This window comes from Thalassophryne amazonica, chromosome 12 (assembly GCF_902500255.1).
Source record: "Thalassophryne amazonica chromosome 12, fThaAma1.1, whole genome shotgun sequence".
NCBI lineage: Eukaryota > Metazoa > Chordata > Actinopteri > Batrachoidiformes > Batrachoididae > Thalassophryne > Thalassophryne amazonica.
Window position 1 is genome coordinate 62,161,137 of NC_047114.1, and position 26,889 is coordinate 62,188,025.

General features: G+C 40.2%; 1 protein-coding gene across 1 annotated transcript; it reads left to right on the plus strand.

Moving 5' to 3' along the window:
• The first annotated feature begins 635 nt into the window (after positions 1 to 635).
• On the plus strand, positions 636 to 26,124 carry sema4e (semaphorin 4e). The gene is made up of 15 exons (XM_034183392.1): positions 636 to 764; positions 12,318 to 12,597; positions 12,742 to 12,887; positions 15,030 to 15,092; positions 15,524 to 15,622; positions 15,730 to 15,829; positions 15,909 to 16,019; positions 16,110 to 16,261; positions 17,627 to 17,805; positions 17,916 to 18,072; positions 19,496 to 19,718; positions 20,938 to 21,053; positions 21,493 to 21,650; positions 21,951 to 22,003; positions 24,555 to 26,124. Exons 2-15 carry the CDS (start codon positions 12,489 to 12,491, stop codon positions 25,190 to 25,192), a joined length of 2,304 nt encoding a protein of 767 aa, XP_034039283.1. The 5' UTR covers positions 636 to 764; positions 12,318 to 12,488; the 3' UTR covers positions 25,193 to 26,124.
• Positions 26,125 to 26,889: the final 765 nt, after the last annotated feature.

Sequence of the window (26,889 nt, forward strand, 5' to 3'; positions counted from 1 at the left end):
TTATCTTAATCATGAGACAGTTAGAAATCATGAATAAACATACGAAAAACTCAATACTTTAAGAATTTCAATGTGACTGCGTATTTTTTGTTTAAAAAAAAGGGCTTTTGTTATTTAAGGAGTAAAACCCACCCTGCTCAGCGACATCTCTGCTATTTTGGCATTGTGGGATAACTCGCCGGACTACTTTCGCTTGACCCAGCGCTGAAGTGACTATATTGACTTACGATGATTTAGGCGCAAAAACACACGAGATACACAAGTTCTTGTGCCGAATATACTCTTGATCTTTTTGTTACCCATGTAAACGCACTGTCATCGCAAATACAGCATTGTTTGGGAACTACTTTTTGAGCAGGAATTCATCAAGCACGTCGGCCGCCGGCGCATACTACCACAGTAGTTCGCCCAAAACGAGAGTGTCCACTTTTCGCTTGCCATAAAATAAGCTGGTGGCGCTCGTGAGCGTGAGTAAAACTCTGTGTTTACAGTGCCCTCTAGCGACCAGTTTCAAACTATGGCACAGGGAATCCGCGCGCGGCACCACTTGGGTTGAAGAAGCGCTCGCGAGGCCGCATGCGGACAGTTGTTCTGGTCGGAGTCCGAGCAGTCACGGAGGACCACCGAGTGCTTTTTTCATTACATTGTTTTGGCTTTTTTTTTTTTCCCTCACAGCCGCAGACGCTTTAATTCTGGCTTTTGAGAAGTCAAAGTGTCCTTCTACGGATTAAGGAAGTGGAATGAAAGTTTCACTAATCATTAAGGTGGGTTAAAATTTGCTAACGACGCCGTGGGTTTATCTTGAAATGCGTTTACAAATGTGCTAAAAGTGTTAATCGCTTTGGTTTACATTTAAACCTTCAACAGGTGGTGGCTTTTATTTAATTTTATTTTATTGCAAGTGGAACGCTTTTTGGGCGTGTCTGCAGGTGAGTGCTTAACGTTAACGTAGCTTATTGAGTGAATTTTTTGTGAATTTTGCGTTCATTAGACTGCATATTATCAGTATGAATTGTTTAACGTGATAATAAACGTTTCCTTACTTTCTTATCGCTCTAAATTACAGCAGTGAGCATAGGCGATGGAACGAGGGGGGCCAGAGGGGACGCGTTCCCCCACTAACCTTTTCCATAAGTTGCTTTTTGCACTTATGTAAAGCTTAAACGATAATTGCTAATTATTTAGGTGTTTTATTAATCATTTTGAGTCTTTTTTTTTTTATGTCCAAGTGACAATAAACACAATATCTTTAGGTTATGGACAATGCCATCTTGGGCTTTGCGAAACACTGATGATATTTTTCATCATTTTATGACAGTGTATGGACCAGGAAACTAATGGATTAATCCAGAAAATAACATTAATTGGTAATAAAGATAATTGAGTTGCAGTCCTTTGAAATGTTTTGATTTGATTTTCTTTTTGTATGTAAGGCTTTCATATTTTTTTCCACGACTGTCTTATTAATTTTGGCACTTCATATCCTTTAGATGTCAGTAGTTCTTTTTTAAATTTGTAAAATAACTTTTTGTTTAATGACAGAATATTTGAATGCAAGATTGAAAGTTATTGGTAGGATTTATGGTTATGATTTACTGGTAAATGAAGCAAAGGATAATTGACTAATCAGAAATTAATTAAACTAATAAAAAAATGTTAGATTAATCGAATAATAATAAAAATACAGATGGATTAATTTATTGCCATAATAATTAGTTGCAGTCCTGTATTTATAGTTAGTTCCTTTAGCTCCAGACCAGGGATCAGTTACAATGTTGGACTCAGTTACAGTTGGACTATTTCTTTGGTTTAGTTTGCTTTCACACAGTAGTATTCATAAGCATAGCAAATATGTAAGCTATTACATGAAAACACACTGTTTCCTCTTCGATCAGAAGTTTTATGTTTACATCCTGGGGTGTGTCATAGTAGCAATGATGGAACCTGATAAAGTGAGGTGTTAATGTCACAGCTATCACGCACCTCAACTGGCTTAGTCACCTGGCTTAGTCACCTTTTTTTTTTCTCTTGTTGATGTGATAGTATTCCAGATGTATTTATTTATCTATTTCTGAAAGTAGTTTCTTGAAAACTTGATAAATCTCTGCTACATTCACACAGTAGTGACTGGAAAAAAAATCATACCAGTTGTTACTCATATGCACATATATTTTGGTCTGTGACCTGTCATTTCTAATGTGCAACCTTAAAAAATAAATTAATTAAATGCTAAAACACACATGGTTACAATTTTGCACCATGTGTACACTAAAACAAATTTCAGCCACTTGGTTCAAGACAGTCACACACATAACAGGAATATAAGAGAAAATGGTAACAAATCTGAGCCCACCATCAAACTTGTCTGAAACCTTATGGGCCTTTTACACCGGAAGCGTTGACGGTGTTAGAAGCGTCGCAGATCGGTCTAAAAAGCATTATTTTCAGTGAGAGGCTTTGTGTCTTTGATGCGTTGTGTCCAAAACCAAGCTGAAGTGATGCCTCGCCAGGAGTGCGCGTTGCCACTTGTCAAGCTGCCACGGTCAAAGTTCAACCCAATCCAACTTTTGCTGTTGTGTGCTGTTATGTAGCGCTGCGCTGTCCAATAGAAATGAGGCATAAGACCAAAACACAGAAGACTACACTGCAGAACCCACTGATCTGTATAAAACACTGTGTTATATACAGATCAGTGGCAGAAACGTGTCACAGAACTGCTCATTTATACAAGCAGTTTTCTGATGAAAATCCTTAGTTTTTCTTTTACCTCAAAATTAATTTCTGATTACTGTAAAAACTTTAGAACACTTGCAATTAAAATAGAAAAAAAAAGATTTTTTTTCGAAATCATCTGTAACCATAACTTACTTGTTATTTCAGATTAGATGATTTCTTGTTTAACATAAGGAACCTTGGACATTTATTTTTTGACAAGTAAAATAGCATGGAAATGTGTACATTTTTAAGTCCAGTAGATTATTCATATCTCATTTCAACAAGAAAAACAGACACTTTAAGTAAATACAAATGTTTATTATAAATGCAACAGATGGTTTAACAATGACTGCAGTGATTGTAAAGTAAGATTTCTTAATATGACATAAACCTCATGATATATTTTTTTAATTGAGTCATCTCAACTTGTAATCACATCAGAATATGTGATTGCCTTTAATGTTGTGATCAGAACTGACCGCTTATTAACTTTGTTTTGTAATGTCTTTTATTGTGTTTATGTTTTTTGTTTTGTTTTGTTTGTTGTTGTTTTTGTTTCATGCAAGAGCCATCTAGGGACGGACATTGCGAATTAGCGTTTGCTAAAATGTTGTATGTAACATAACTCATGGAACATACTTGTCCCTATTCAGATAAACCTAAATAAATAAAATTTCTAACATATGAATTTGACTAGTGATTGTGAATGTTTTAAAATTGTGCATAATAGGGGTGGGGCTTTGATTTCATGGACATTTTTAATGATCCATTCATTTCTTGTTAAAATATAAAATGAAACACTCATTTATCATCATCATCTTCAACCGCTTTTCCTGGTTTGGGTCGCGGGGGCAACAGCTCCAGCAGGGGACCCAGATTTCCCTTTCCCGTGCCACATTGACCACCTCTGACTGTGGGATCCCGAGGCGTTCCCAGGCCATTGTGGAGATATAATCTCTCCACCTAGTCCTGGGTCTTCACTGGGGTCTCCTCCCAGATGGACGTGCCTGGAACACCTCCCTAGGGGAGGCGCCTGGGGGCATCGTTACCAGATGCCCAAACCACCTCAGCTGGATCCTTTCAATGCGAAGGAGCAGCGACTCTACTCCAAGCTCCCCACGGTTGACGGAACGTCTCACCCTATCCCTAAGGGAGACACGAGCCACCCTCCTGAGGAAGCCCATTTCGGCGGCTTGTATCCACGATCTAGTTCTTTTGGTCATAACCCTCCTCCCCCCGACTATGCCTCGATATCCTGTCCATGAATATCACAAACAGGATTGGTGACAAGGCGCAGCCCTGGCAGAGGCCAACCTCCACTGGAAACGAGTCCAACTTACTGCCGAGCACCCGAACACAGCTCTCACTTTGCGAGTGCAGAGATAGGATGGCCCTGAGAAGGGACCCCCTCACTCCATACTCCCGCAGCACCTCCCACAGTACCTCTCGGGGTACCCGATCATCATACGCCTTCTCCAAGTCCACAAAACACACGTAGACTGGGTGGGCATACTCCCAGGCACCCTCCAGGATCCTTGTGAGAGTAAAGAGTTGTTCCACGACCAGGACGGAACCTGCATTGTTCCTCTTCAATCAGAGGTTTGACTATCGGCCGAACCCTCCTTTCCATCACCCTGGAGTAGACTTTACCAGGGAGGCTGAGTAGTGTGATGCCCCCCTGTAGTGTTAATAGCATTTTAAAAAGGAATAGTTTTCATCATGTGTGTACATGTGTACTTGGCCCCACAAATCTTAGAAACATGGTGTCTAACCAGATCCTTACTCTGGATGGCATTACCCTGACCTCTAGTAATACTGTGAGAAATCTTGGAGTCATTTTTGATCAGGATATGTCATTCAAAGCCCATATTAAACAAATATGTAGGACTGCTTTTTTGCATTTACGCAATATCTCTAAAATTAGAAAGGTCTTGTCTCAGAGTGATGCTGAAAAACTAATTCATGCATTTATTTCCTCTAGGCTGGACTATTGTAATTCATTATTATCAGGTTGTCCTAAAAGTTCCCTGAAAAGCCTTCAGTTAATTCAAAATGCTGCAGCTAGAGTACTAGCGGGGACTAGAAGGAGAGAGCATATCTCACCCATATTGGCCTCTCTTCATTGGCTTCCTGTTAATTCTAGAATAGAATTTAAAATTCTTCTTCTTACTTATAAGGTTTTGAATAATCAGGTCCCATCTTATCTTAGGGACCTCATAGTACCATATCACCCCAATGGCAATTTTATGGCAACCCGCTTCGCTCTCAGACTGCAGGCTTACTTGTAGTTCCTAGGGTTTGTAAGAGTAGAATGGGAGGCAGAGCCTTCAGCTTTCAGGCTCCTCTCCTGTGGAACCAGCTCCCAATTCGGATCAGGGAGACAGACACCCTCTCTACTTTTAAGATTAGGCTTAAAACTTTCCTTTTTGCTAAAGCTTATAGTTAGGGCTGGATCAGGTGACCCTGAACCTTCCCTTAGTTATGCTGCTATAGACTTAGACTGCTGGGGGGTTCCCATGATGCACTGAGTGTTTCTTTCTCTTTTTGCTCTGTATGCACCACTCTGCATTTAATCATTAGTGATTGATCTCTGCTCCCCTCCACAGCATGTCTTTTTCCTGGTTCTCTCCCTCAGCCCCAACCAGTCCCAGCAGAAGACTGCCCCTCCCTGAGCCTGGTTCTGCTGGAGGTTTCTTCCTGTTAAAAGGGAGTTTTTCCTTCCCACTGTCGCCAAGTGCTTGCTCACAGGGGGTCGTTTTGACCGTTGGGGTTTTTACGTAATTATTGTATGGCCTTGCCTTACAATATAAAGCGCCTTGGGGCAACTGTTTGTGATTTGGCGCTATATAAATAAAATTGATTGAAATTGATTGATTGATCATCTGTCATGCTTAGTTATCATGTTATGGGGTAACATGTCATACGTCATAGAATCCAGTGGATGTCGACCTTGTTTGACCTTTACTTTGGAGACCTAGCATTCAACAGTCAAAGCTATTCCCTTTATTAATCCTCTTATTTCATCCAATAATTTGCATCACTTTTTTTACCAAAATTGGAGCAGCTTTAACTTTTGACCCCTGTACAAACTGAAACTGATCTTTGTCACCATTTTTGCTGTTTTTACCACGTAACTTCAGAACATTCAGTCATAGATGGTCCAAACAATACCTTTTTGGAATAGTTGTGATCAGACAAATAATGTGGTATAGTTTTCAGCATGATTGGAGCATTTTTAAATTGTGACCCCTGTGTAATTCTTATATTGATCCCTGTAGCTCATTAGAGGTCAGCTCCAGGATGGCTCCATATCTGAAAATAAACATTACTTAATTTAGAATATGTGTGCCAAATTCCATGCTTTTATCACAAAATGAACAGTTGTTTTGCTATGCCGCCCCACTAACTGATCATCCTTAAGATGTTTCCTCAGTTTAATTGGAGTCCACCTGGGGTAAATTCAGTTGATTGGACATGATTTGGAAAGGCATACACCTGTCTACATATAAGGTCCCACAGTTGACAGTGCATATCAGAGCACAAAACAAGCATGAAGTCAAAGGAATTGTCTGTAGACCTCCAAGACAGGATTGTCTCGAGACACAAATCTGGGGAAGGGTACAGAAACATTTCTGCTGCTTTAAAGGTCCCAATGAGTGCACTGGCCGCCATCAGCCATAAATGTAAGAAGTTTGGATCCAACAGGACTCTTCCTGAAGCTGGTCGTGTCTCTAAACTGAACAAACGGAGGAGAAGGGCCTTAGTCAGGGAGGTGACCAAGAACCCAATGGTCACTCTGTCAGAGCTACAACATTCCTCTGTGGAGAGAGGATAACCTTCTAGAAGGACAACCATTTCTAGTAGTCCCACAGTGAGTATTAATTGACCCAAAAATATGTTTTTTCCAAAATAATGTAACATCTTTGATATAATGTAAATTCAGCTGGAAATAAGATATACACATATTAATCATTAGGAAACATATTTGCAGCATCCTTATTGTTTCTACAACCCCTGGCACTAATTATGGAATCACCGGCCTCGGAGGATGTTCATTCAGTTGTTTAATTTTGTACAAAAAAAGCAGATCACAGACATGACACAAAACTAAAGTCATTTCAAATGACAACTTTCTGGCTTTAAGAAACACTATAAGAAATCAAGAAAAAAAAATTGTGGCAGTCAGTAACGGTTACTTTTTTAGACCAAGCAGAGGGAAAAAAATATGGACTCACTCAGTTCTGAGGAATAAATTATGGAATCACCCTGTAAATTTTCATTCCCAAAACTAACACCTGCATCAAATCAGATCTGCTCGTCAGTCTGCATCTAAAAAGGAGTGATCACACCTTGGAGAGCTGTTGCACCAAGTGGACTGACATGAATTATGGCTCCAACACGAGAGATGTCAATTGAAACAAAGGAGAGGATTATCAAACTCTTAAAAGAGGGTAAATCATCATGCAATGTTGCAAAAGATGTTGGTTGTTCACAGTCAGCTGTGTCTAAACTCTGGACCAAATACAAACAACATGGGAAGGTTGTTAAAGGCAAACATACTGGTAGACCAAGGAAGACATCAAAGCATCAAGACAGCAAACTTAAAGCAGTATGTCTCAAAAATCGAAAATGCACAACAAAACAAATGAGGAACGAATGGAAGGAAACTGGAGTCAACGTCTGTGACCGAACTGTAAGAAACCGCCTAAAGGAAATGGGATTTACATACAGAAAAGCTAAACGAAAGTCATCATTAACACCTAAACAGAAAAAAACAAGGTTACAATGGGCTAGGGAAAAGCAATCGACTGTGGATGACTGGATGAAAGTCATATTCAGTGATGAATCTCGAATCTGCATTGGGCAAGGTGATGATGCTGGAACTTTTGTTTGGTGCCGTTCCAATGAGATTTATAAAGATGACTGCCTGAAGAGAACATGTAAATTTCCGCAGTCATTGATGATATGGGGCTGCATGTCAGGTAAAGGCACTGGGGAGATGGTTGTCATTACATCATCAATAAATGCACAAGTTTACGTTGATATTTTGGACACTTTTCTTATCCCATCAAGTGAAAGGATGTTTGGGGATGATGAAATCATTTTTCAAGATGATAATGCATCTTGCCATAGAGCAAAAACTGTGAAAACATTCCTTGCAAAAAGACACATAGGGTCAATGTCATGGCCTGCAAATAGTCCGGATCTTAATCCAATCTTTGGTGGAAGTTGAAGAAAATGGTCCATGACCAGGCTCCAACCTGCAAAGCTGATCTGGCAACAGCAATCTGAGAAAATTGGAGCCACAGATTGATGAAGAGTACTGTTTGTCACTCATTAAGTCCATGCCTCAGAGACTGCAAGCTGTTATAAAAGCCAGAGGTGGTGCAACAAAATGCTAGTGATGTGTTGGAGCGTTCTTTTGTTTTTCATGATTCCATAATTTTTTCCTCAGAATTGAGTGATTCCATATTTTTTTCCTCTGCTTGGTCTAAAAAAGTAACCGTTACTGACTGCCACAGTTTTTTTTTCCTGATTTCTTATAGTGTTTCTTAAAGCCAGAAAGTTGCCATTTGAAATGACTTTAGTTTTGTGTCATGTCTGTGATCTGCTTTTTTTTTTCTACAAAATTAAAGAACTGAATGAACATCCTCCGAGGCCGGTGATTCCATAATTTTTGCCAGGGGTTGTAGTTTCCATTGATATATCACATGTAATACTTTGGGGCAATTAGAGCTGGTCTGTCCTGTTTTTCTTCACTGAAGCATAATGCAAAAATACCTAAATTTACCGTACACACAATTCACCTTGCATTTAGTGGATAAAAAAACATGTTAAAACTTGTGGAAGTACCTAGAACACCTATTGGTTGATAAGAGTTGACAAAAATAACAACTTTTCATTAGATTTTTGGAATTTGATACTGTAATCCTTTTATTTTGGGCATATTTTTTCTGTCCCACAGTATCCGTCCATAACGCTACATGTTGCTCCTCACTGTGGGAAGATAAAAAATGTTGACCTAAGTGTGATGAATACCTACCCACAAGCATACTCTATAATGAAATCCATAAAAAAAAAAAAATTCAAGTGGCCAAATCCCCACAACTAATGAACCATTTCCGTCTCACAAAATGTCCGTCCGTCACACATGTGACGGACAAACACACTGTGGGGCATTTTTTCCTTTGGTACTGTACATTATTTGTATGGAAAAGGTATCATTTGTATGCATAATTTTTGCATAGTCACAGTGTTTACAACAGATATTTGTGCATTTTTTCACAAATTGGATTTACTTTTTGCATGATGACAGATCTCTTAAGGCTCATTGATTTTGTTCTTTTTAATGATATTGGAGATAAATCTTGAACTGTACAGATATAGCCCTCCTCTATAAAGCTTTCTGAAGTTGAGTCACCATGAGTTTCCTGATTTTCCATCAGTTCACATTCTTTCAAAAGCTGTTTGTCAAATTTGACTTTTGATAAGTAAAAAAATGCATGTGTCAATTATTCTAGGGTGTGCTGAGGTTGGTTTTAGGATGATTCCTTTTTATGCACATCCTGCTATGATTTCCCTTTAAATTCACATCCCACTCTGATAAATCAAGATGGCTACTACATGCATGGTGGCCATATTGATTTTATTTTCTGCCTTATAAATCTTAAAAATGCCTGGTCCTTTTGTTTTCATTTTCTCAGGGTACTAAAAGTATGTTAGTATGTTAAGTATGTTCATATAGATTTGTGGCATGCTCCAATAATCAAGATGCCCCCATGGCAGCCATCTTGATTTTAGTTTCCACTAAATAACTCGTTAATATCTTGTCAATTTGTTTTCATTTCAAGGTATGTTTGGATGCTTAAAGGGACACTTTGCTCATCAATGTTAACCCCTAAAATAAGAGATTATATATTGAAATAGTGACATATTAAATAAAAACAAGATTTGCAATAGATTAGCTTAATTTTTATGATTTTTAAAAAACTGTGCTACATGTATGAAGTCACAAGTGCTGAATTTGCGCAGCCTGGTGTGCATACATGAATAGATACTGCAGTAAAACACCTGAAAATCTTACACTTAAATTATAATGTGACATCAGAAAGTAGCAAATTATATTTCTTGCTCTTATTTATGAATATTAGTCATTAGCCTATTTTTGAGATTTTGTAAGGAGTTTTACTGATATCTCTATACATGTTTACATTCAACAGTGTGTTAAGAGCACATGTGATGTCATAGCACAGGCAACTGGAGGAAACTTTATTTGAAAAATTCTCAAAAAATAAATTTCAGTAATTGTCAGAAACTGTATTTCAAGGTTGATATGATCTTTATCTTTTAGAAACTGCTATTTTAATATGAGTGGAGTGTCCCTTTAATACAGCCTTTTCAATTGCATGTAAATCCTTAAAGCCATGGTCCATTCCATGTAAAATCAGGCTTTTGTTTACTTTTAGTAAATTACTCCTATAAAACCTTGCCCTTTAATTTATGTTTGTATTGGCAACTTGGCTAAATAGGATTTGCGATATTGACAGACCAGATTAGAAAATGCAAGCGTCTTTGAAAAGTAAACAAAAAAGGAAATTAATTGTGGCACGCTTAATTCAAATGGACAACGGCTTTAATATCATTTGCATTTCAGTGCTCTATGCATAGAAAACATTATATGTAAGTCCTTGTTATATTTTTGATGGTCTATATGTCCCACAGTGTCTGTCTGTCACATGCACATTGTCCCACAGTGTCCGTCCATCACAGATATTTCAACACATTCGCTACATAAAACTATACCCCTTGCAGCAAAACATCTTGCATGAGGCTTGGGCACTACAGAAGGCATGTTTCAAACACAGTTTTTTTGTTTTTACAGCAAGTGAAATAATGGACCTGTTTAAAAAAATTCAAACTTAACACATTGTTTACCACACTGATGCATGGTGCAACAACTGGCATCAATGAAACTGTGCAGGAAGTTAGCATAGCTCCATACCTATTTGGAAATGTGTCTTTTGACACATTTGTGGAGCAGGGATCATTATTTTGGCAAAATATTCCAGTTTTGGGCCTTTTCATGCAAAAGAGCGACCAGGATTTTATTCAGAGAATATTGTTTAAAAAAAAAAAACTACATTCTCAAGATCCTAGTGGTCCATACTTAAAAACAAATACATGTTCCACTTGTTTTGAAGATTTTTTTTTTCACTGTTGCTGTTACATTTTGATGCCCAGCTTGGTGAACATGCTCTAGCTGTAAATATTGTAAATAAGTTAAAATGGTTTTCAAAAAGTTCATAATTTGTTTCTGCCTGTTGCCTAAAAATGCATCCATGCTTCTTTGTTTCTGTCACAGTATTCTGTAATTGTTGCACATTTCTTTTTAGCATTTATTTCAAACATACCTTTGCAGAAAAAGCATTTTGCACTTGTCAGTTAGCTGAAACAACAATAGTTTCACTCAGGTGACAGAATTTAGTGTCATCTTGGATTTGTTCATTAATCCATCAACGTGAAAACCAAGGTGGAGAGTGCATGTGTGTATGTGCATGCAGATGGGTGTTGAATGAAGCCAACTTTGGCCCTCGGGGTTAAATATGTGAAGCATCTTATTTGGCCTGCCTTCTCTGACATGTTGTGGCTCATCAGGGAAGCATGACACGCCTCTTTCTAAAAGAAGGACACACCCACTCTGCAGGTTTTAGTACTCATACTTGAGAAATTAAACAAAAAACAGCTGCTAACGGTGCACATAGAGGAGGGTTTTTGATGTTCTGTTGGCAGAGTTGTGTAAACTGATGATTTCAGACACTGGGTAAAACGGTGAGACAGATCAACATGTTTCCTGTCCAAGTGTGAAACTGCTCTTGCAGCAGATGTGTTTTTGTAGCAGAGTCCTCTGCATCAGGTTTTAGTTTCAATCCAATCCACTTTATTTATAAAGCACATTTAAACAGACCCGAGTCTCCAAAGTGCTGCACAACAAAAGCATAGACACGGAAAATAGCAATAATAATAATAATAATAACAATAAAATAGATAAGATAAAATAATACATAAATAGATAAAGCCATGATAAAAAAAATAAATTTCAGTAAAATAAAATAAGACACAAGGACCGTACAACTCGCGGTGTTAAAAGCCAAGGAATAAAAATGGGCCTTAAGACGGGACTTAAAACACTCCACAGTGGGAGCAGATCGGACATGTAGGGGCAGAGTGTTCCAGAGTCTGGGACCGACTTTCGATTCCCCAGTGAATCTCTTATTGTGCGGCTGTGTTTGGTCCTGCAGGAGGGCTGAAGTTGACATCCCTGCACCCTGCTGAATGCCTTTCACAGCTCTGCATTAACATCACTATGGCACTGACAGAATTACTGCCGTGGTGACTTTCGCTCGCTCTGCTTTTTCTTTCTGTCGCTTTACCTTTGTTGTTACATTGTTTCCTTTTAGGAGTGAAAAATGTTTATCTCATCTTACTACTTCATTTCTTTGCTTTTGATGAAATAGCTTGTGGTCTGTCAGTTCTTCATTTTTGTGGATCAGTTTAGATTGTTGAATTTCTCTCTTTTAGTTCTCCTCCTCTTTGTCTCTTAGATCAGTGCCATCCAGCTCACCATGAACAACCTGCTGCATGAGGCCACTAAAGGGACCAGTGCCTACCAATCAGTGCAGACTTCATCACATCATAGATGCCACTTATTGCCTTTACCAGTACATGCCTGACTGTTATAAGGACAATAAAACTTCAGTTGAAACAAAGGAGCCATGCATCAGCTCTTGATCCTTACTGTTTTTTGGTTGCTGCCCATGGTCTTCATGCTGGACAAGGACTCACCTCTAGACTGTATCCCCCGCAAAACTGTGCCCTACCACTGTGAGTCCTATCACATTTGGGTTTGCCTGTTTATTTTAACCTTGACCAACAATGTGGCAATGCTAAAGGGCAGTTTGTGCAGAACAACAAAGCTTAATCACCGTTTACTCACAGCTGAGTTGATATGTCTAATTCTGTCCACAGCGGAAAATGCTCATCTGTTTCATGAGGAGGGTGTGTTCAACTACTCCACCATGTTGCTGAATGAAGACTTGGGCCTGCTTGTGCTCGGTGCCAGGGAGGCACTTTATGCACTTGACCTCAATGACATCTCAAAGAAACTTGCTTCAGTAAGTGTACTTTTGTCAATTTTGGAAACTTGAATTAAACATTTTGAATCATGAATGAATTAAAATTTGACATCTGTGATCATGTTTTATTTTAAATGTGTCCTTTTTTTAGGTGAAAATAACAATTCCACAGTTTCTTTTTGGTTTTCTCCAGCAGTTTATAGCAAAACAGTGTTGTATTCAATTATGTTTTTAAAAGTCATTTTGTTATCAACACCAGTCTCCCACCAACTGCCAGATGGAGTTGGTAGAATTATGGGCAATCCATTTAATGTAAAAACATTCACCCAAGTGCAAGTTGGTGATCAACTTTGTAGTTGATCACCAGAACAAAGGCCTAGCCTTTTTTTTTTAATTTTTGATTTTTTTTGAGTAATGACTTCATCCTTCGTTGATATGTTTATAGATGAAGTGATAGAGAGCTCTTTTAATATTTGGCTGATACCTCTATCCCCTTCATTGCTTTCTTAGTTGTGATCCTGGGTTTCTGCTGGACTCTCTGTAGCAACATTAGTTCATCACTGAGTGTTAATTTGGTCCTCCTTCTGAACAGTGTACTGTAAAATCTGTATGTTCCCAAAATTCTTATATTTTTGTACAGTAGATTGCACACCTGCTTGGGGTACCTTGAAGGTTTTGGAAATACTTACTGTGGAGGAACCTGATTTATGTATGAAGAGGTCTTTGCTTTATCACTCTGCTTTTAAACACTTGGGAAATTCTATGGGCTGACCCTTGCATATATCCACAGGGCACAAATTATCCCTTGGCATTTGGCAGCATTTAAAAGTAATTATCCATTTCTGGAATCTTGTATGCTGTTGTTTAATGAGGTCATCAACATTGTGTGAATAAGCTGTTGAACCGCTCAAAATATAACATTGTGAATAACAGTTGAACTCTTTTAGCTATTATTTTAAAATAAATTTATAGGGACATGAAGTAGACATTGACATGATTTTCAACCCAAAGTGAGTCATTATTATGGTTAGTGTAATGGTGCCCTGACACTTGCACAACTTTGATCCGCGCACTTGCACGCACTTCGTCATGACAACACCCCCCCCCCCCCCCCCCCCCCACTGTGTTTCCAGCTGGATGCCAGAGTTTGTTCCACTGGACGCTGCACTTTAGTGCGCTGGGTGCTGCTTATATAAAATAATTATTTCCTGGTGGATTAATCATTTTCTGTCAGAGTTGGCTGTTGAAAACATCTCTAATCATTTCCGGAATCACACAGGACCGTTTCAGCTGGACCTTTTTTTTTCCTCACTCTCTCGTCCGCTGCATGAGGTGGAGAACATATTTGGAATTGTCTAAAAGGTAAATATGTCATGTTTTATATTGTAATGGCTTGATAAATCAGTTGCATGTTCATTCCTTCTTGTGGGCATATGTAAAACTACATTTTATGATAGATTTTACATCTCGTTTGCTTAATGTTCACGTTATTAATGCGTGATGGAGATTTTGAACATTTCAAAAATTTTGTTTGCACAAAGCCGTGCACAGTTTACAGCAGTTTACAGTGAGTTTGAGACAAGTTTACCTTCCTGCATGGCAAACTGCATATACGTGCGTGAATCAAAGTCATGCAAGTGTCAGGGAACCTTAAAAGGGAATCCGGCACCAAAGAGTTGTACCTGAATTGCCCATCTCTCACAGTACTTGATATCAGACAATACTAAACCAAGCAAAGCCAAGCAGCTTTATTAAATGTTGCTGATTTTTAAGTTGTACCTCCAGTTCACATATATTTTAGTGTATTTGAAGTGCTGCTTTATACATGGATTCCATCCTACTGCAGATCTTTCATTCACTCATTGGAAATGTTTCACACATCTTAAAGTAGTTTGAACTTCTTAAACGTCAAAAGTAACTTATTTTAGCGTCTCCCTTTTTCATTTGGGATCATTACTGCAAATATGGATCTGCATGTTGATTTGGCATTAGTTTTATGTTAGATGCTGTTCCTGGCACAAAGCCACGTTACATGGAGACTGGGCACGGGAGGTCTTGGATCGGGAACCTTCTGCTCTGGAAAGCACACTAACTGCTTGGCCACCATGCTAGTTTCTTAAAGTTCAGAACTACAGAAAAATTTTGAATGTTTGTAATTAATATTTATTATCCGTTGTTTAGGTGAAATGGGAAGTGACACGAAATCAACAAGATGCATGTCAAGGCAAAGGAAAAAATCCTGAGGTGGGTCAGTTTAATCTTGTTTTTTTTTGTTGTTGTTGTTGTTGTTGTTTTTACCTGATTGCATAATTGTCATATTTTGGAGAGTCACTAGAGAGTACAACATCCAAAATGGGTGCAAGTCTCAAGCCTGAATAAATACAACAGATGAATATGGTCAAGTCTAAAGGCCCGTTCACAGATAGCACGAATAAGTAGGAATCAGAGCGAAACAGCCCAAATGAGCGAACCCCGAAAACATCGAACCAAGACGTCGGGAGGGATACACGGTCGGGCAAGCGTGAACGATATCGTCTGCAACGGTTTCGTCCATGCTCCTTTGCGTGCACAACACACCGACCCTCCTTAAAAGGATGGAAAATTCACTACACTGAATTAAAACAAGACGTATATGCAACATATTTAGTCTTTGCATTTTACATGACATTTCACAGACTGAATGCAAGAACTATATAAGGATCCTGCAGAAGTTGAAAGACAACAGAATGTACGTGTGTGGAACTAATGCTTTCGATCCAGAGTGTGATCATATGGTGAGTCCAATTCAACACTTTATTTCATCCTAATTTAGTCAAGAAGAACACATTTAGGTTTAAAATCTGAGAATTTTCTGAATGAATATCACTGTTTCTGTGTATAGTCATTTGAGGATGGAAAGCTGATACTTGAGAAAAAACCAGAGGACGGGAAAGGAAAGTGTCCATTTGATCCCTTTCAGAGATATGCCTCCCTCATGGTTGGTAAGTAGCTATTACAAGATGGTATAAGGAAGTGGCGATGAATATTAATGTAATGTCTCTGTATTTGCTGCCTTGCCAGATAATGACCTATACTCAGCCACCTCAGTGAATTTCCTGGGCTCTGAACCTGTTGTGATGCGCAGTTCTCCTGTGTCTGTACGCACCGAGTTCAAGAGCACCTGGCTGTTTGGTAAGATCTGATGGTGTGTTCTACGGCTAGGGTTTGTGTTTATACAGTGAAATCTTGTGTATTCAAGTCTCTCTCCTCTTCCTATTCCAGAGCCCAATTTTGTTTCCATGGCCTTAATGGAAGAGAGTAAGCACAGCAATCGGGGAGACGATGACAAGGTGTACATTTTCTTCAGTGAGACAGCTGTGGAGTACGACTGTTTCGACAAATCCGTGGTGTCTCGTGTGGCCCGTGTCTGCAAGGTCGGAAATACTTATGGTTCCTATAGGCCTGTACCCAGGATCTGAGGGGGGGGGGTTCTGTTTTTGGTGAACTTTTGTGCCGAGGCCCACAAACCCCCTCCTGTAATGGCCCCCAGAAATGCTTGGTTTCCTGATGTCCCAGGATGCGTTCTGGAGGGGTATTTTTGATAACTATTTGCTCACTCCCAATTCCCCCCCAATTTAGTTGTACTGCTTAATATGTTGTATCAATATTTTCTTTTGCACATTTTTACCTTATCTTTGCTTTTATCCCAAATTAAGATAACTCACCCCAAGAGCTGTAATCATGTTCAATATTTATGGCTTCCTGAAACCTAACTGACCTGATTTTAAAGCAAGAACCCCAAACAGATCCAGTAATGCCTGAGCTGAGACATTATTTAAAAAAAAAAAAGATAGTGCTTCACATCATAGGTTCCTGGCTTACTGTTGTTATCTAATATCCCTAATTTCTCCAGAAATATTGGATATCAACTTTTTTTTTTTCGCGCCATTCATCCTTGCCCCAAAATACATAAGCATACCAAATGGCAAATGTCAGCTGTCCCCAGTTTCTCTGTAATCGAAGTTATACACACGCATACATGTACACAGAGGCCACTTGGCTTTTAATATATAGATGCAAGATCTGGATTACCGGTGCACAGACTATCTTATACCAGTACTTCAATAATAACGTGATCGGGTATGGACCCCTTATGAGCACCAGTATGAAAATCTCAGCAAAAGTAGACGAAGTTGGCAACTCGTCTGAACACCCTCTGACTACAAGCCAGTTCTACCAAGTTGTTCGGTAGCATCATGTTTTTCAAACTGAAATGACTGAGGATTTAGTCTACCCTCCACAAAACTCAGCATGTTGGGAACATCCTAAGCCCGTCCACCCTCACAAAACTCATCACTATCTGCTGAAATCAAAGCTCAGTAACTACAATAAGAACAAAGTATCACAGGTTTCTGTGGGAGCTGTGCTCTTATTTAGTGACAAAGTGAATTTATTTTCCCAATAATGTCACGGTTACAGTAGTTTATGCTAACCGAGCACTGTTGTGATTGATCATATCAAATATATCAAAAATGCTCACACGATATCAGTAAAAAAATATATTGACAGGCCTTCCTCATTTCATTTCCATCACTCTGGCCTCTTTGCTAACTCTTGATTAGCTGCACATTTTTTCCTTTACCTGTGATATATATGAAGACACTTGTGTTTAAAAAATAATATATTGACAGGCCTTCCTCATTTCATTTCCATCACTCTGGCCTCTTTGCTAACTCTTGATTAGCTGCACATTTTTTTCCTTTACCTGTGATATATATGAAGACACTTGTGTTTAACAGGGGGATATTGGAGGCTTGAGGACCTTGCAAAAGAAATGGACGTCCTTTCTGAAGGCCAGAATAGACTGTCCTGTGCTGCACTCTCAGCTGCCACATGTTATCCAGGATGTTTACCGCTGGTGTGGGCCCCAGCAGCGTTGGAAGGACTGCCTGTTCTTTGCCATCTTCACACCACAGTCGTATGTTTTAACAGATTTGTTTGTGTGTCTGTAGGGGTGAGATTTGGTGTTTTGTAACACATAAACTTTGGCACACACTTGACTTTTTTTTTTCCTTCATTGTGTTTCAGTGACACATCCGATCTGTCTGCAGTGTGTTCGTACCGTGCCTCAGACATCAGCACAGTGTTCAGAGAGGGGAATTACAAAACCCCAGTACATGTAGAAACTTCCTTTGTTAAATGGGTGATGTATAGTGGAGAAGTCCCCGTCCCTCGTCCTGGAGCTGTGAGTCTGCTCATTAATATTAAGCATTGATCGGTATTCATTACAAAATTAACTCTCAGAGGCATACTTTTAAATGGGTGGGCCAGTATGATGTGTGTGTGTGTGTGTGTGTGTGTGTGTGAGCGAGCATATACAGTGCATGCAGAAAGCATTCACAGTGCTTCACTTTTTCTACATTTTGTTATGTTAGAGCCTTATTCTAACATGGAGTAAATTCATTTTTCCCTGAAAATTCTACTCACAGAACCCCATAATGACAACATGGAAAAGGGTGGGGGTTTTTTGTTTGTTTTTTGCCCCATTCCTCTTTGCAGCACATCTCAAGCTCCATCAGGTTAGATGCAGAGCGTCATTGTACAGCCATTTTCAGATCTTCCCTGAAGCCACTCCTTTGACATCTTCGCTGTGTGCTTAGGGTCATTGTTCTGCTGAAAGATGAACCATCGCCCCAGTCTGAGGTCGAGAGTGCTCTGGGGCAGGTTTTCATCTAGGATGTCTCTGTACATTGCTGCATTCATCTTTCCCTCAATCCTGACTCGTCTCCCAGTTCCTGTCGCTGAAAAACATCCTCACAGCATGATGCTGCCACCACCATGCTTCACTGTAGGGATGGTGCCTTGTTTCTTCCAAACATGATAGCATACAGGCCTGATTCATGGATTGTTGCAGAGATGGTTGTCCTTCTGGAAGGTTCTTTCTCCACAGAGGAATCCTGGAGCTCTGACAGAGTGACCACCCAGTTCTTGGTCACCTCCCTGACTAAGGTCCTTCTCCCATGATTGCTCAGTTTAGACATGTGGCAAGCTCTAGGAAGACTCCTGGTGGATCTGAACTGCTTCTATTTACAGATGATGGAGAGTACTGTGCTCATTAGGACCTTCAAAGCAACAGAAATGTTTCTGTACCTTCCCCAGATTTGTGTCTCGAGACAATCATGTCTCGGAGTCCTTTGACTTCATGCTTGGTTTGTGCTCTGACATGCACTGTCAACTGTGGGACGTCATATGTAGACAGGTGTGTTGCGGAAACAAGCAGGGAGGTGATGGTCTAGTGGTTAAGTGGTGGGCTTGAGACCAGAGGACCCTTGGTTCAAACCCCAGCCAGAATGAAAAATCACTAAGGGTTTTGGGCAAGGTCCTTAATCCCCAAGTTGCTCCTGGTGTTTGGTGAGTGCCTTGCATGGCAGCACCCTGGCATCAATGGGTGAATATGAGGCATCATTTTAAGCAGTGGAAATGAGTTTCCTCTCTTCGGTATTTGGGCTTACACTCCTTGAGAGGGTGAGAAGCTTGATTGTCCAGGAGGGACTTTGAGTAGGGCCACTTCTTAGCAGCAGATGACAAATGAATGTTTAGGAAGACTGTCTTTTCCTAATGACTCCTGAGTTCCCCTTCCCATGTTTCTTCTCTCGTCACTTCTTCAGTGTATCGACAATGAAGCTCGTGAAGCAGGCATAAGTCAGACGTCAGACCTCCCAGACCAGACCCTTCAATTTATTAGAGACAAGCCTCTCATGGACCAGACTATTCAGCCAATAGGAGGAAAGGCCGATCTGGTGTGGAGAGGAGCTCGATTTACACGCATCATAGCTGACCAAGTGGAGGCCGCAGATGGGCGGAAATACCGCGTGATGTTCATAGGTACAGGTGTGTACGTGCAGGATTGTCAGAAGGACATACACCCACTTACTGTCTAAAGCCCCGTTTACACATAGACAGTAAACTCTCCCGGAAGCGTCCCGGCAGAGATTTTGCCCCCTCCGGGCCGTTTTAGGGATCAAACGCCGTAGTTAACACCGGCGCACGGGGGCGTGGTTTGGTTCCGGCTTCACCGGGAATCGTCGAAAAAATTATTCAACATGTTGAATAATTCCAGGAGCGCTCCCGGAGAAGTGGCCTGATGACGGAGACAACGCGAACAACGGCGTTTGATACTTTTTAATCGCTGTGTCATCCCGCCCCTTCCTGTAGTGCCGCAGTTTACACCGCCGTAATTGCCGGCCGGCGTTGTATCCCTAACCAACGGCATGTAAAACGGCGATAGAGCCCACATCGGCGTCCTCAAAGGCGTTTTAACCGGCGACAGAGGCAGACAAAACGGCGGCGCTAGCGGACAGTACGCTGTTCCACCTCCTGGTTAACGGCGTTCCAAACGGCCGATAGGCGGCGGTCAGTATAAAAACTCTAGCACGCTGCATGCAGGTCTCTCACTTGCGGCCAGTTCCAGATATTTTTGCAGAAAAGCTCCAGTATACCTCCTAAAATAAAATTGGCAGCGGCAAGGACTTACCAAGAGGTCTGGTTCAGAAGCAGAGGGTAGCCCTGTGGTGGAAACGAGCAACACGTTGAGGAGGGGAAAAAGGAGAGAAAAGAAAAGGCTGAGAGATGAGCTCCCTGTCACTCCCTCCCCCTGCACTGACAGCTGCTTTAGCCTATTATACTCTGGGGGCGGTGCCTATAAGCAAAAGTTCCTGGAGTAACGCAGGATTTGCCTGGATAAATCCAGCGGTACACAGGGCATTATTGGCTGCAGCAGAACACCGCCATTCTCACGCGCGTCTTAACCTGCGATCGTAAAGGATAGAACTGAGTATTAACCCCCGTTGCCTGACGTGTGCCGGATGCTACGGCGTCAAAACTCTGCTTTATTCGGCAGATTTAGCGGCGTTTTATTCACGTATTTGCGGCTAATATGGCGCTCAAAACGCCGGCGAAATGCTCTGCCCCTTTCCACCGCGAAAACAGCCGGAACTACCGCGAACTTCGGTCTACGTACTACCCGCCGACAAAACCGTCTATGTGTAACCTGGGCTTAAGGCTAACTTTACTGTGACAGATGATTACACAAAATGTCTGTTTTAAACAGAGGAAGGTACCTTGCTGAAAGCTGTGAACTACGATGGAGAAATGTTTATTATTGAGGAAGTACAGCTCTTCGAGCACCCGGATCCAGTCAAGATTCTGCAGTTCTCTAATCGCACGGTAAAGCAAAGTGCTAATATAGTCACAGTAATGAAGAGGGTTATCAGTCATATTTATCTGTTTAGGGACACCAAAACTCAAAATCAAGTTTTATGAAGAGACGATTCTTTGGTCAATAAAGAGTTGAGGAAATTGTGATGTAACCCAGATATGTCTCATAATTAAGCCTCTTCATTTTTAGTTATTTTAATTGTCATTGTATAAGTTTTTCTTTTATTTCAGTTTGTAGCATCCTCACTTTACAATGCCACAAAAATCTTCACCTTCCTTTGGCAATTTGCAAACATCATGAAGGCTGCTTATTATTTGAATGGAGGTGTGCGCTCTTACAGTACACCTTCAAGTTTTAATTTAAATTAACACAACTATGTACACAGCAGAGCCAAATCTGATGCACAGTATGCCACATTAAGGCATGTCTGTGTGTGTGTGTGTACAGAGACACATCTATGCAGGATCAAACCATGGAGCAGTGCAGATTCCACTGTCCACCTGTGGGCGGTCCCTATCTTGTGTGGACTGTGTTCTAGCCAGAGACCCGTACTGCGGCTGGGACACACAAACGGAAAAATGTGCTGCTCTTTCTGATGCACAAAGGTAGGAAACTATCAGCACATTGTGATGATGTTATAGTGTATCCCATTCTGTGACTTATTGCAGGGGTTACCAACCCTGTTCCTTGGAGGGAAAGCTGCCCTGCATGTTCTCCGCGTCTGCCTGCTGTAATCACAGCTCTTTAGTCAAGTCTGGTGTTTCCTAGCTCTCGAGCAGACCTAATTTGGTTAGTTAGCAGTGCCTGGAGCAGGGACTACGAAAACCCACAGGGCAGGTGCTCTCCAGGAGCAGGGTTTGGAACCCCGAGTGATATTTATATTAAATGTTCCTCTTCTGCTCCAGTCAGCTCATCCAGAGTGTGCTACATGGAGATGCCTCTCTGTGCCCAGATTCTGGTGAGTACAGTGACCCACATTATTTAGTGCACACTTTAATGCAAGGCCTCTGTTTGTCCAAGGTGTATATGTCCTACACAGTCGAGAGAAACGTAAGACTTTTAGGCACACCTGAACCTGACCTAAGGGGACAGCTGGATGTCTTTGGCATTAGGTCTTTGCAGAGGCAACTTGGGTACCACTAGAATTACTTTGTGTCAAACATTTGGCGAGTTTCTCTGCATATGATCCAGCATGTAGGTGCCTCAATGTTGAGGACCCAGCAGCTGGAAAAGGCCAAGGGGACGCTCACGGTTCAACAGGATGCAGCAGATACATGAATACTTTCCAGGGGTGGGGATAAGCCGATTGTCTGTCTGGATGGTTGCCATCCAGTACCCAGGTTGGTTTTGTGGTATGGTGGATGTGTGGACACTGACACCTACTTAAGTTGACATAAAATGGACCACAGTTTCTGGAAGGGCGCTGTGCGCTTCTGGTGTCGTAACAAGGCTCTAAACCTGATGTCTCAGCAAGCAAACCCTGCATATATGACTTTATCTGAAATGACTTTGTTTTAGGATAATAGTAGTCATTGGGGTTTAATTTTATTGAAATACATGAAATGTTTAAAAATTTGAACAATACTTTCGCTGCTTGGTCATGGCTTTGTGCACCTACAGACATCTTGCACAATAGCAGAATTACGATACAGTGCTTTGTCCAGTTCCAGAATATTTCCACTTGTTGAACTTCGTGCAACAAATATATGTGTATGTGCACCAGGATGGGAGAGTCGTGCACAAGCCTTGTCACTTGGAATATTGCACATTTGCATACTGTGTGCAGCATCTACAACCCCTGGCAAAAATTATGGAATCACCGGCCTCAGAGGATGTTCATTCAGTTGTTTAATTTTGTAGAAAAAAAGCAGATCACAGACATGACACAAAACTAAAGTCATTTCAAATGGCAACTTTCTGGCTTTAAGAAACACTATAAGAAATCAAGAAAAAAAAGATTGTGGCAGTCAGTAACGGTTACTTTTTTAGACCAAGCAGAGGAAAAAAATATGGAATCACTCAATTCTGAGGAAAAAATTATGGAATCACCCTGTAAATTTTCATCCCCCAAATTAACACCTGCATCAAATCAGATCTGCTCATTGACATTGACCCTATGTGTCTTTTTGCAAGGAATGTTTTTGCAGTTTTTGCGCTATGGCAAGATGCATTATCATCTTGAAAAATGATTTCATCATCCCCAAACATCCTTTCAATTGTCCAAAATATCAACATAAACTTGTGCATTTATTGATGATCAGCTTTGCAGGTTGGAGTCTTGTCATGGACCATTTTCTTCAACTTCCACCAAAGATTTTCAATTGGATTAAGATCCAGACTATTTGCAGGCCATGACATTGACCCTATGTGTCTTTTTGCAAGGAATGTTTTCACAGTTTTTGCTCTATGGCATCATCAATGACTGTGGAAATTTACATGTTCTCTTCAGGCAGTCATCTTTATAAATCTCATTGGAAAGGCACCAAACAAAAGTTCCAGCATCATCACCTTGCCCAATGCAGATTCGAGATTCATCACTGAATACGACTTTCATCCAGTCATCCACAGTCCACAATTGCTTTTCCTTAGCCCATTGTAACCTTGTTTTTTTCTGTTTAGGTGTTAATGATGCCTTTCGTTTAGCTTTTCTGTATGTAAATCCCATTTCCTTTAGGTGGTTTCTTACAGTTCGGTCACAGACGTTGACTCCAGTTTCCTCCCATTCGTTCCTCATTTGTTTTGTTGTACATTTTTCGATTTTTGAGACATATTGCTTTAAGTTTTCTGTCTTGACGCTTTGATGTCTTCCTTGGTCTACCAGTATGTTTGCCTTTAACAACCTTTCCATGTTGTTTGTATTTGGTCCAGAGTTTAGACACAGCTGACTGTGAACAACCAACATCTTTTGCAACATTGCATGATGATTTACTCTCTTTTATGAGTTTGATAATCCTCTCTTTTGTTTCAATTGACATCTCTCGTGTTGGAGCCATGATTCATGTCAGTCCACTTGGTGCAACAGCTCTCCAAGGTGTGTTCACTCCTTTTTAGATGCAGACTAACGAGCAGATCTGATATGATGCAGGTGTTAGTTTTGGGGATGAAAATTTACAGTGTGATTCCATAATTTTTTCCTCAGAATTGAGTGATTCCATATTTTTTTTCCTCTGCTTGGTCTAAAAAAGTAACCGTTACTGACTGCCACAATCTTTTTTTCTTGATTTCTTATAGTGTTTCTTAAAGCCAGAAAGTTGCCATTTGAAATGACTTTAGTTTTGTGTCATGTGTGTGATCTGCTTTTTTTTCTACAAAATTAAACAACTGAATGAACATCCTCCGAGGCCGGTGATTCCATAATTTTTTGCCAGGGGTTGTATATGAGAAGAATTTGAACCTCTGAGCTTTTTTTTTTTTTTTTTTTTTTTTAATTCTACACAAATACATTATCTCAGTTATCTGATCAAGTTGTCGCAATGAAAATGTATAGATGAAAATCTTTTTGTTTTCAGACAATGTGAAATTTGTCAATCAGTCCATCTGGCAAGGCAGCAGACATAAGCTACACTGCCCGAATCCTTCCAACCTTGCAAAACCCATCTGGCAGCGGGACACCGTCCCTGTTGTCAATTCAGCTCACCTGCAGCTTCTACCTGACGGACTGCTTATTCTCAACGCCTCGGACTCAGACGGCGGTTTATATCGCTGTTTATCTGTAGAGCACTCCAGAGCAAATGAGTACACCACAGCTGTGGTCGAGTACCAAGTCAGCATCATTCCAGTGGACACCCGCAGCAGAAATCACATAACGAGCCCTGAGCCCCAGACAGGGGGTCCCTCTGTGTCTGGACTACAGGCGGCAGTGGCGGTCCTTGTGATTCTTCTTGCTGCTCTTTTAGGCTGGAACCTTTACAAAGGCCACTTACCCCTGTCCTGTAGACGTAAGAAACAAGAACAACCACAACTCAGCTCCAGCGCAACGCACCAGCACACGGAGCAAAAGCCCCTGACGCCTGGAAGAGCCGACAGCAGCACCAAGAACAACTACACCAGCAGTGAGGCGGAATCTAACAACGACGAGCAGCACAACGATTCTGTGAAAGTTATCTTAAAGTCTCTGCAGAGTGTGGATGAGGAGTCAGAGATTTAAAAATCATAAGCACAGTACTTTTTCTAAATTACTCATCAAATATGATGACTAAAAATGACTTTTTGTTCTAGTGTAATCAAAACAAATGACTAAAAAGTGTTTGGTTTAATGCTACATTTCTAATGCAGTAAATTCCAAGTTGAGATTGTCAAGTTCTATGAAACTACTTTTTTTAATGCAACTGATTGATACATTTGAGCTCCTGTTTTACTTTACTACTTTATTTTCTAGAGTGAGTGACTATTTTTCACTAACTGTGCCTAATCCAAATATTCAGATATGAGCTGGTGAGCCGTAAAGAGGACTAACCCACAAAAAAATGAACTTTTTTTTTTAAGCTAATGAATAATAATATTCCAAATATTTTTTGGATATAATTCATATATTTTATAGTTCCTAAAAAATTCTCACATTGTAATTTTTTTTTTTTTTGTATGTGTCTTTTCCCTGAACTTTAAAAGGCCAATATCTCAGCATGTCCGTCAGGTTGGAGAGCCAACTTTACTTCTCACTGGCTCATAATACGTCAGTTTTATTTGTATTATTCTACAGGGGGAAGTTACTGAAATTGACCTATTTCACTCCCAGATGCTACAAAGACTTTGTGGAACTGTAGTAAAACTTTTCTACTTGGTATGCCAGTAGCTTGCACATCTAGCCGATTCTCAACGAGACCGGACTTGCCAAGAATGTCTGAAGCACAGATGTGGAAATTGTTTGCAGTTTTGAGTTAGTTCCGCTGTACTTCTGTCAATTCTATCCTTGAGGATGGTCTCTTTTTGAATAGTGAAAGTTTTTCCACATGTTTGAAGTGTTATAAAATGAAACCTTACTATTCCATCCCAAGCAGATGCATATCTCCCAGTGGCAGCTTGCAACAAACACAATAAAATGGCTTTTGAATGTATAGTTTCAAGACTACATAAGTAAAACAATAAAAAGCAGTGTAATGATTGTTGTCCATCACAATCACCAAAATCACTATTGTCATAACAGTCTATTGTAATAATTATTATGTTAGTAGTTTGAAAGGGCCTATGAAAGTTTTGATCAGGAGTTAGGATTAGGTTAACCCTAACCCTTACCAAAATAAAGGCCATTCTCATAGAGGCATGTACAGGTCACCCCTCTAACCCCCAAAACCTCACTATGTATTTTAGATGTTATTACAATAGTAACTGCGTCAAGAAACCACTATTGTAATAACAGCAACTAATACAACCCCTGGCAAAAATTATGGAATCACCGGCCTCGGAGGATGTTCATTCAGTTGTTTAATTTTGTAGAAAAAAAGCAGATCACAGACATGACACAAAACTAAAGTCATTTCAAATGGCAACTTTCTGGCTTTAAGAAACACTATAAGAAATCAGGAAAAATAATTGTGGCAGTCAGTAACTGTTACTTTTTTAGACCAAGCAGAGGGAAAAAAATATGGAATCACGCAATTCTGAGGAAAAAATGATGGAATCATGAAAAACAAAAGAACGTTCCAACACATCACTAGTATTTTGTTGCACCACCTCTGGCTTTTATAACAGCTTACAGTCTCTGAGGCATGGACTTAATGAGTGACAAACAGTACTCTTCATCAATCTGGCTCCAACTTTCTCTGATTGCTGTTGCCAGATCAGCTTTGCAGGTTGGAGCCTTGTCATGGACCATTTTCTTCAACTTCCACCAATGATTTTCAATTG

Bases quoted from the DNA above. Each gene is read 5' to 3' on its own strand.
- sema4e (XM_034183392.1), top strand. From the start codon at position 12,489: ATGCATCAGCTCTTGATCCTTACTGTTTTTTGGTTGCTGCCCATGGTC. The intron at 15,830-15,908 runs GTAAGTAGCTAT...CTGCCTTGCCAG, and splicing joins ATATGCCTCCCTCATGGTTG to ATAATGACCTATACTCAGCC. The intron at 21,054-21,492 runs GTAAAGCAAAGT...GTGTGTGTACAG, and splicing joins TGCAGTTCTCTAATCGCACG to AGACACATCTATGCAGGATC.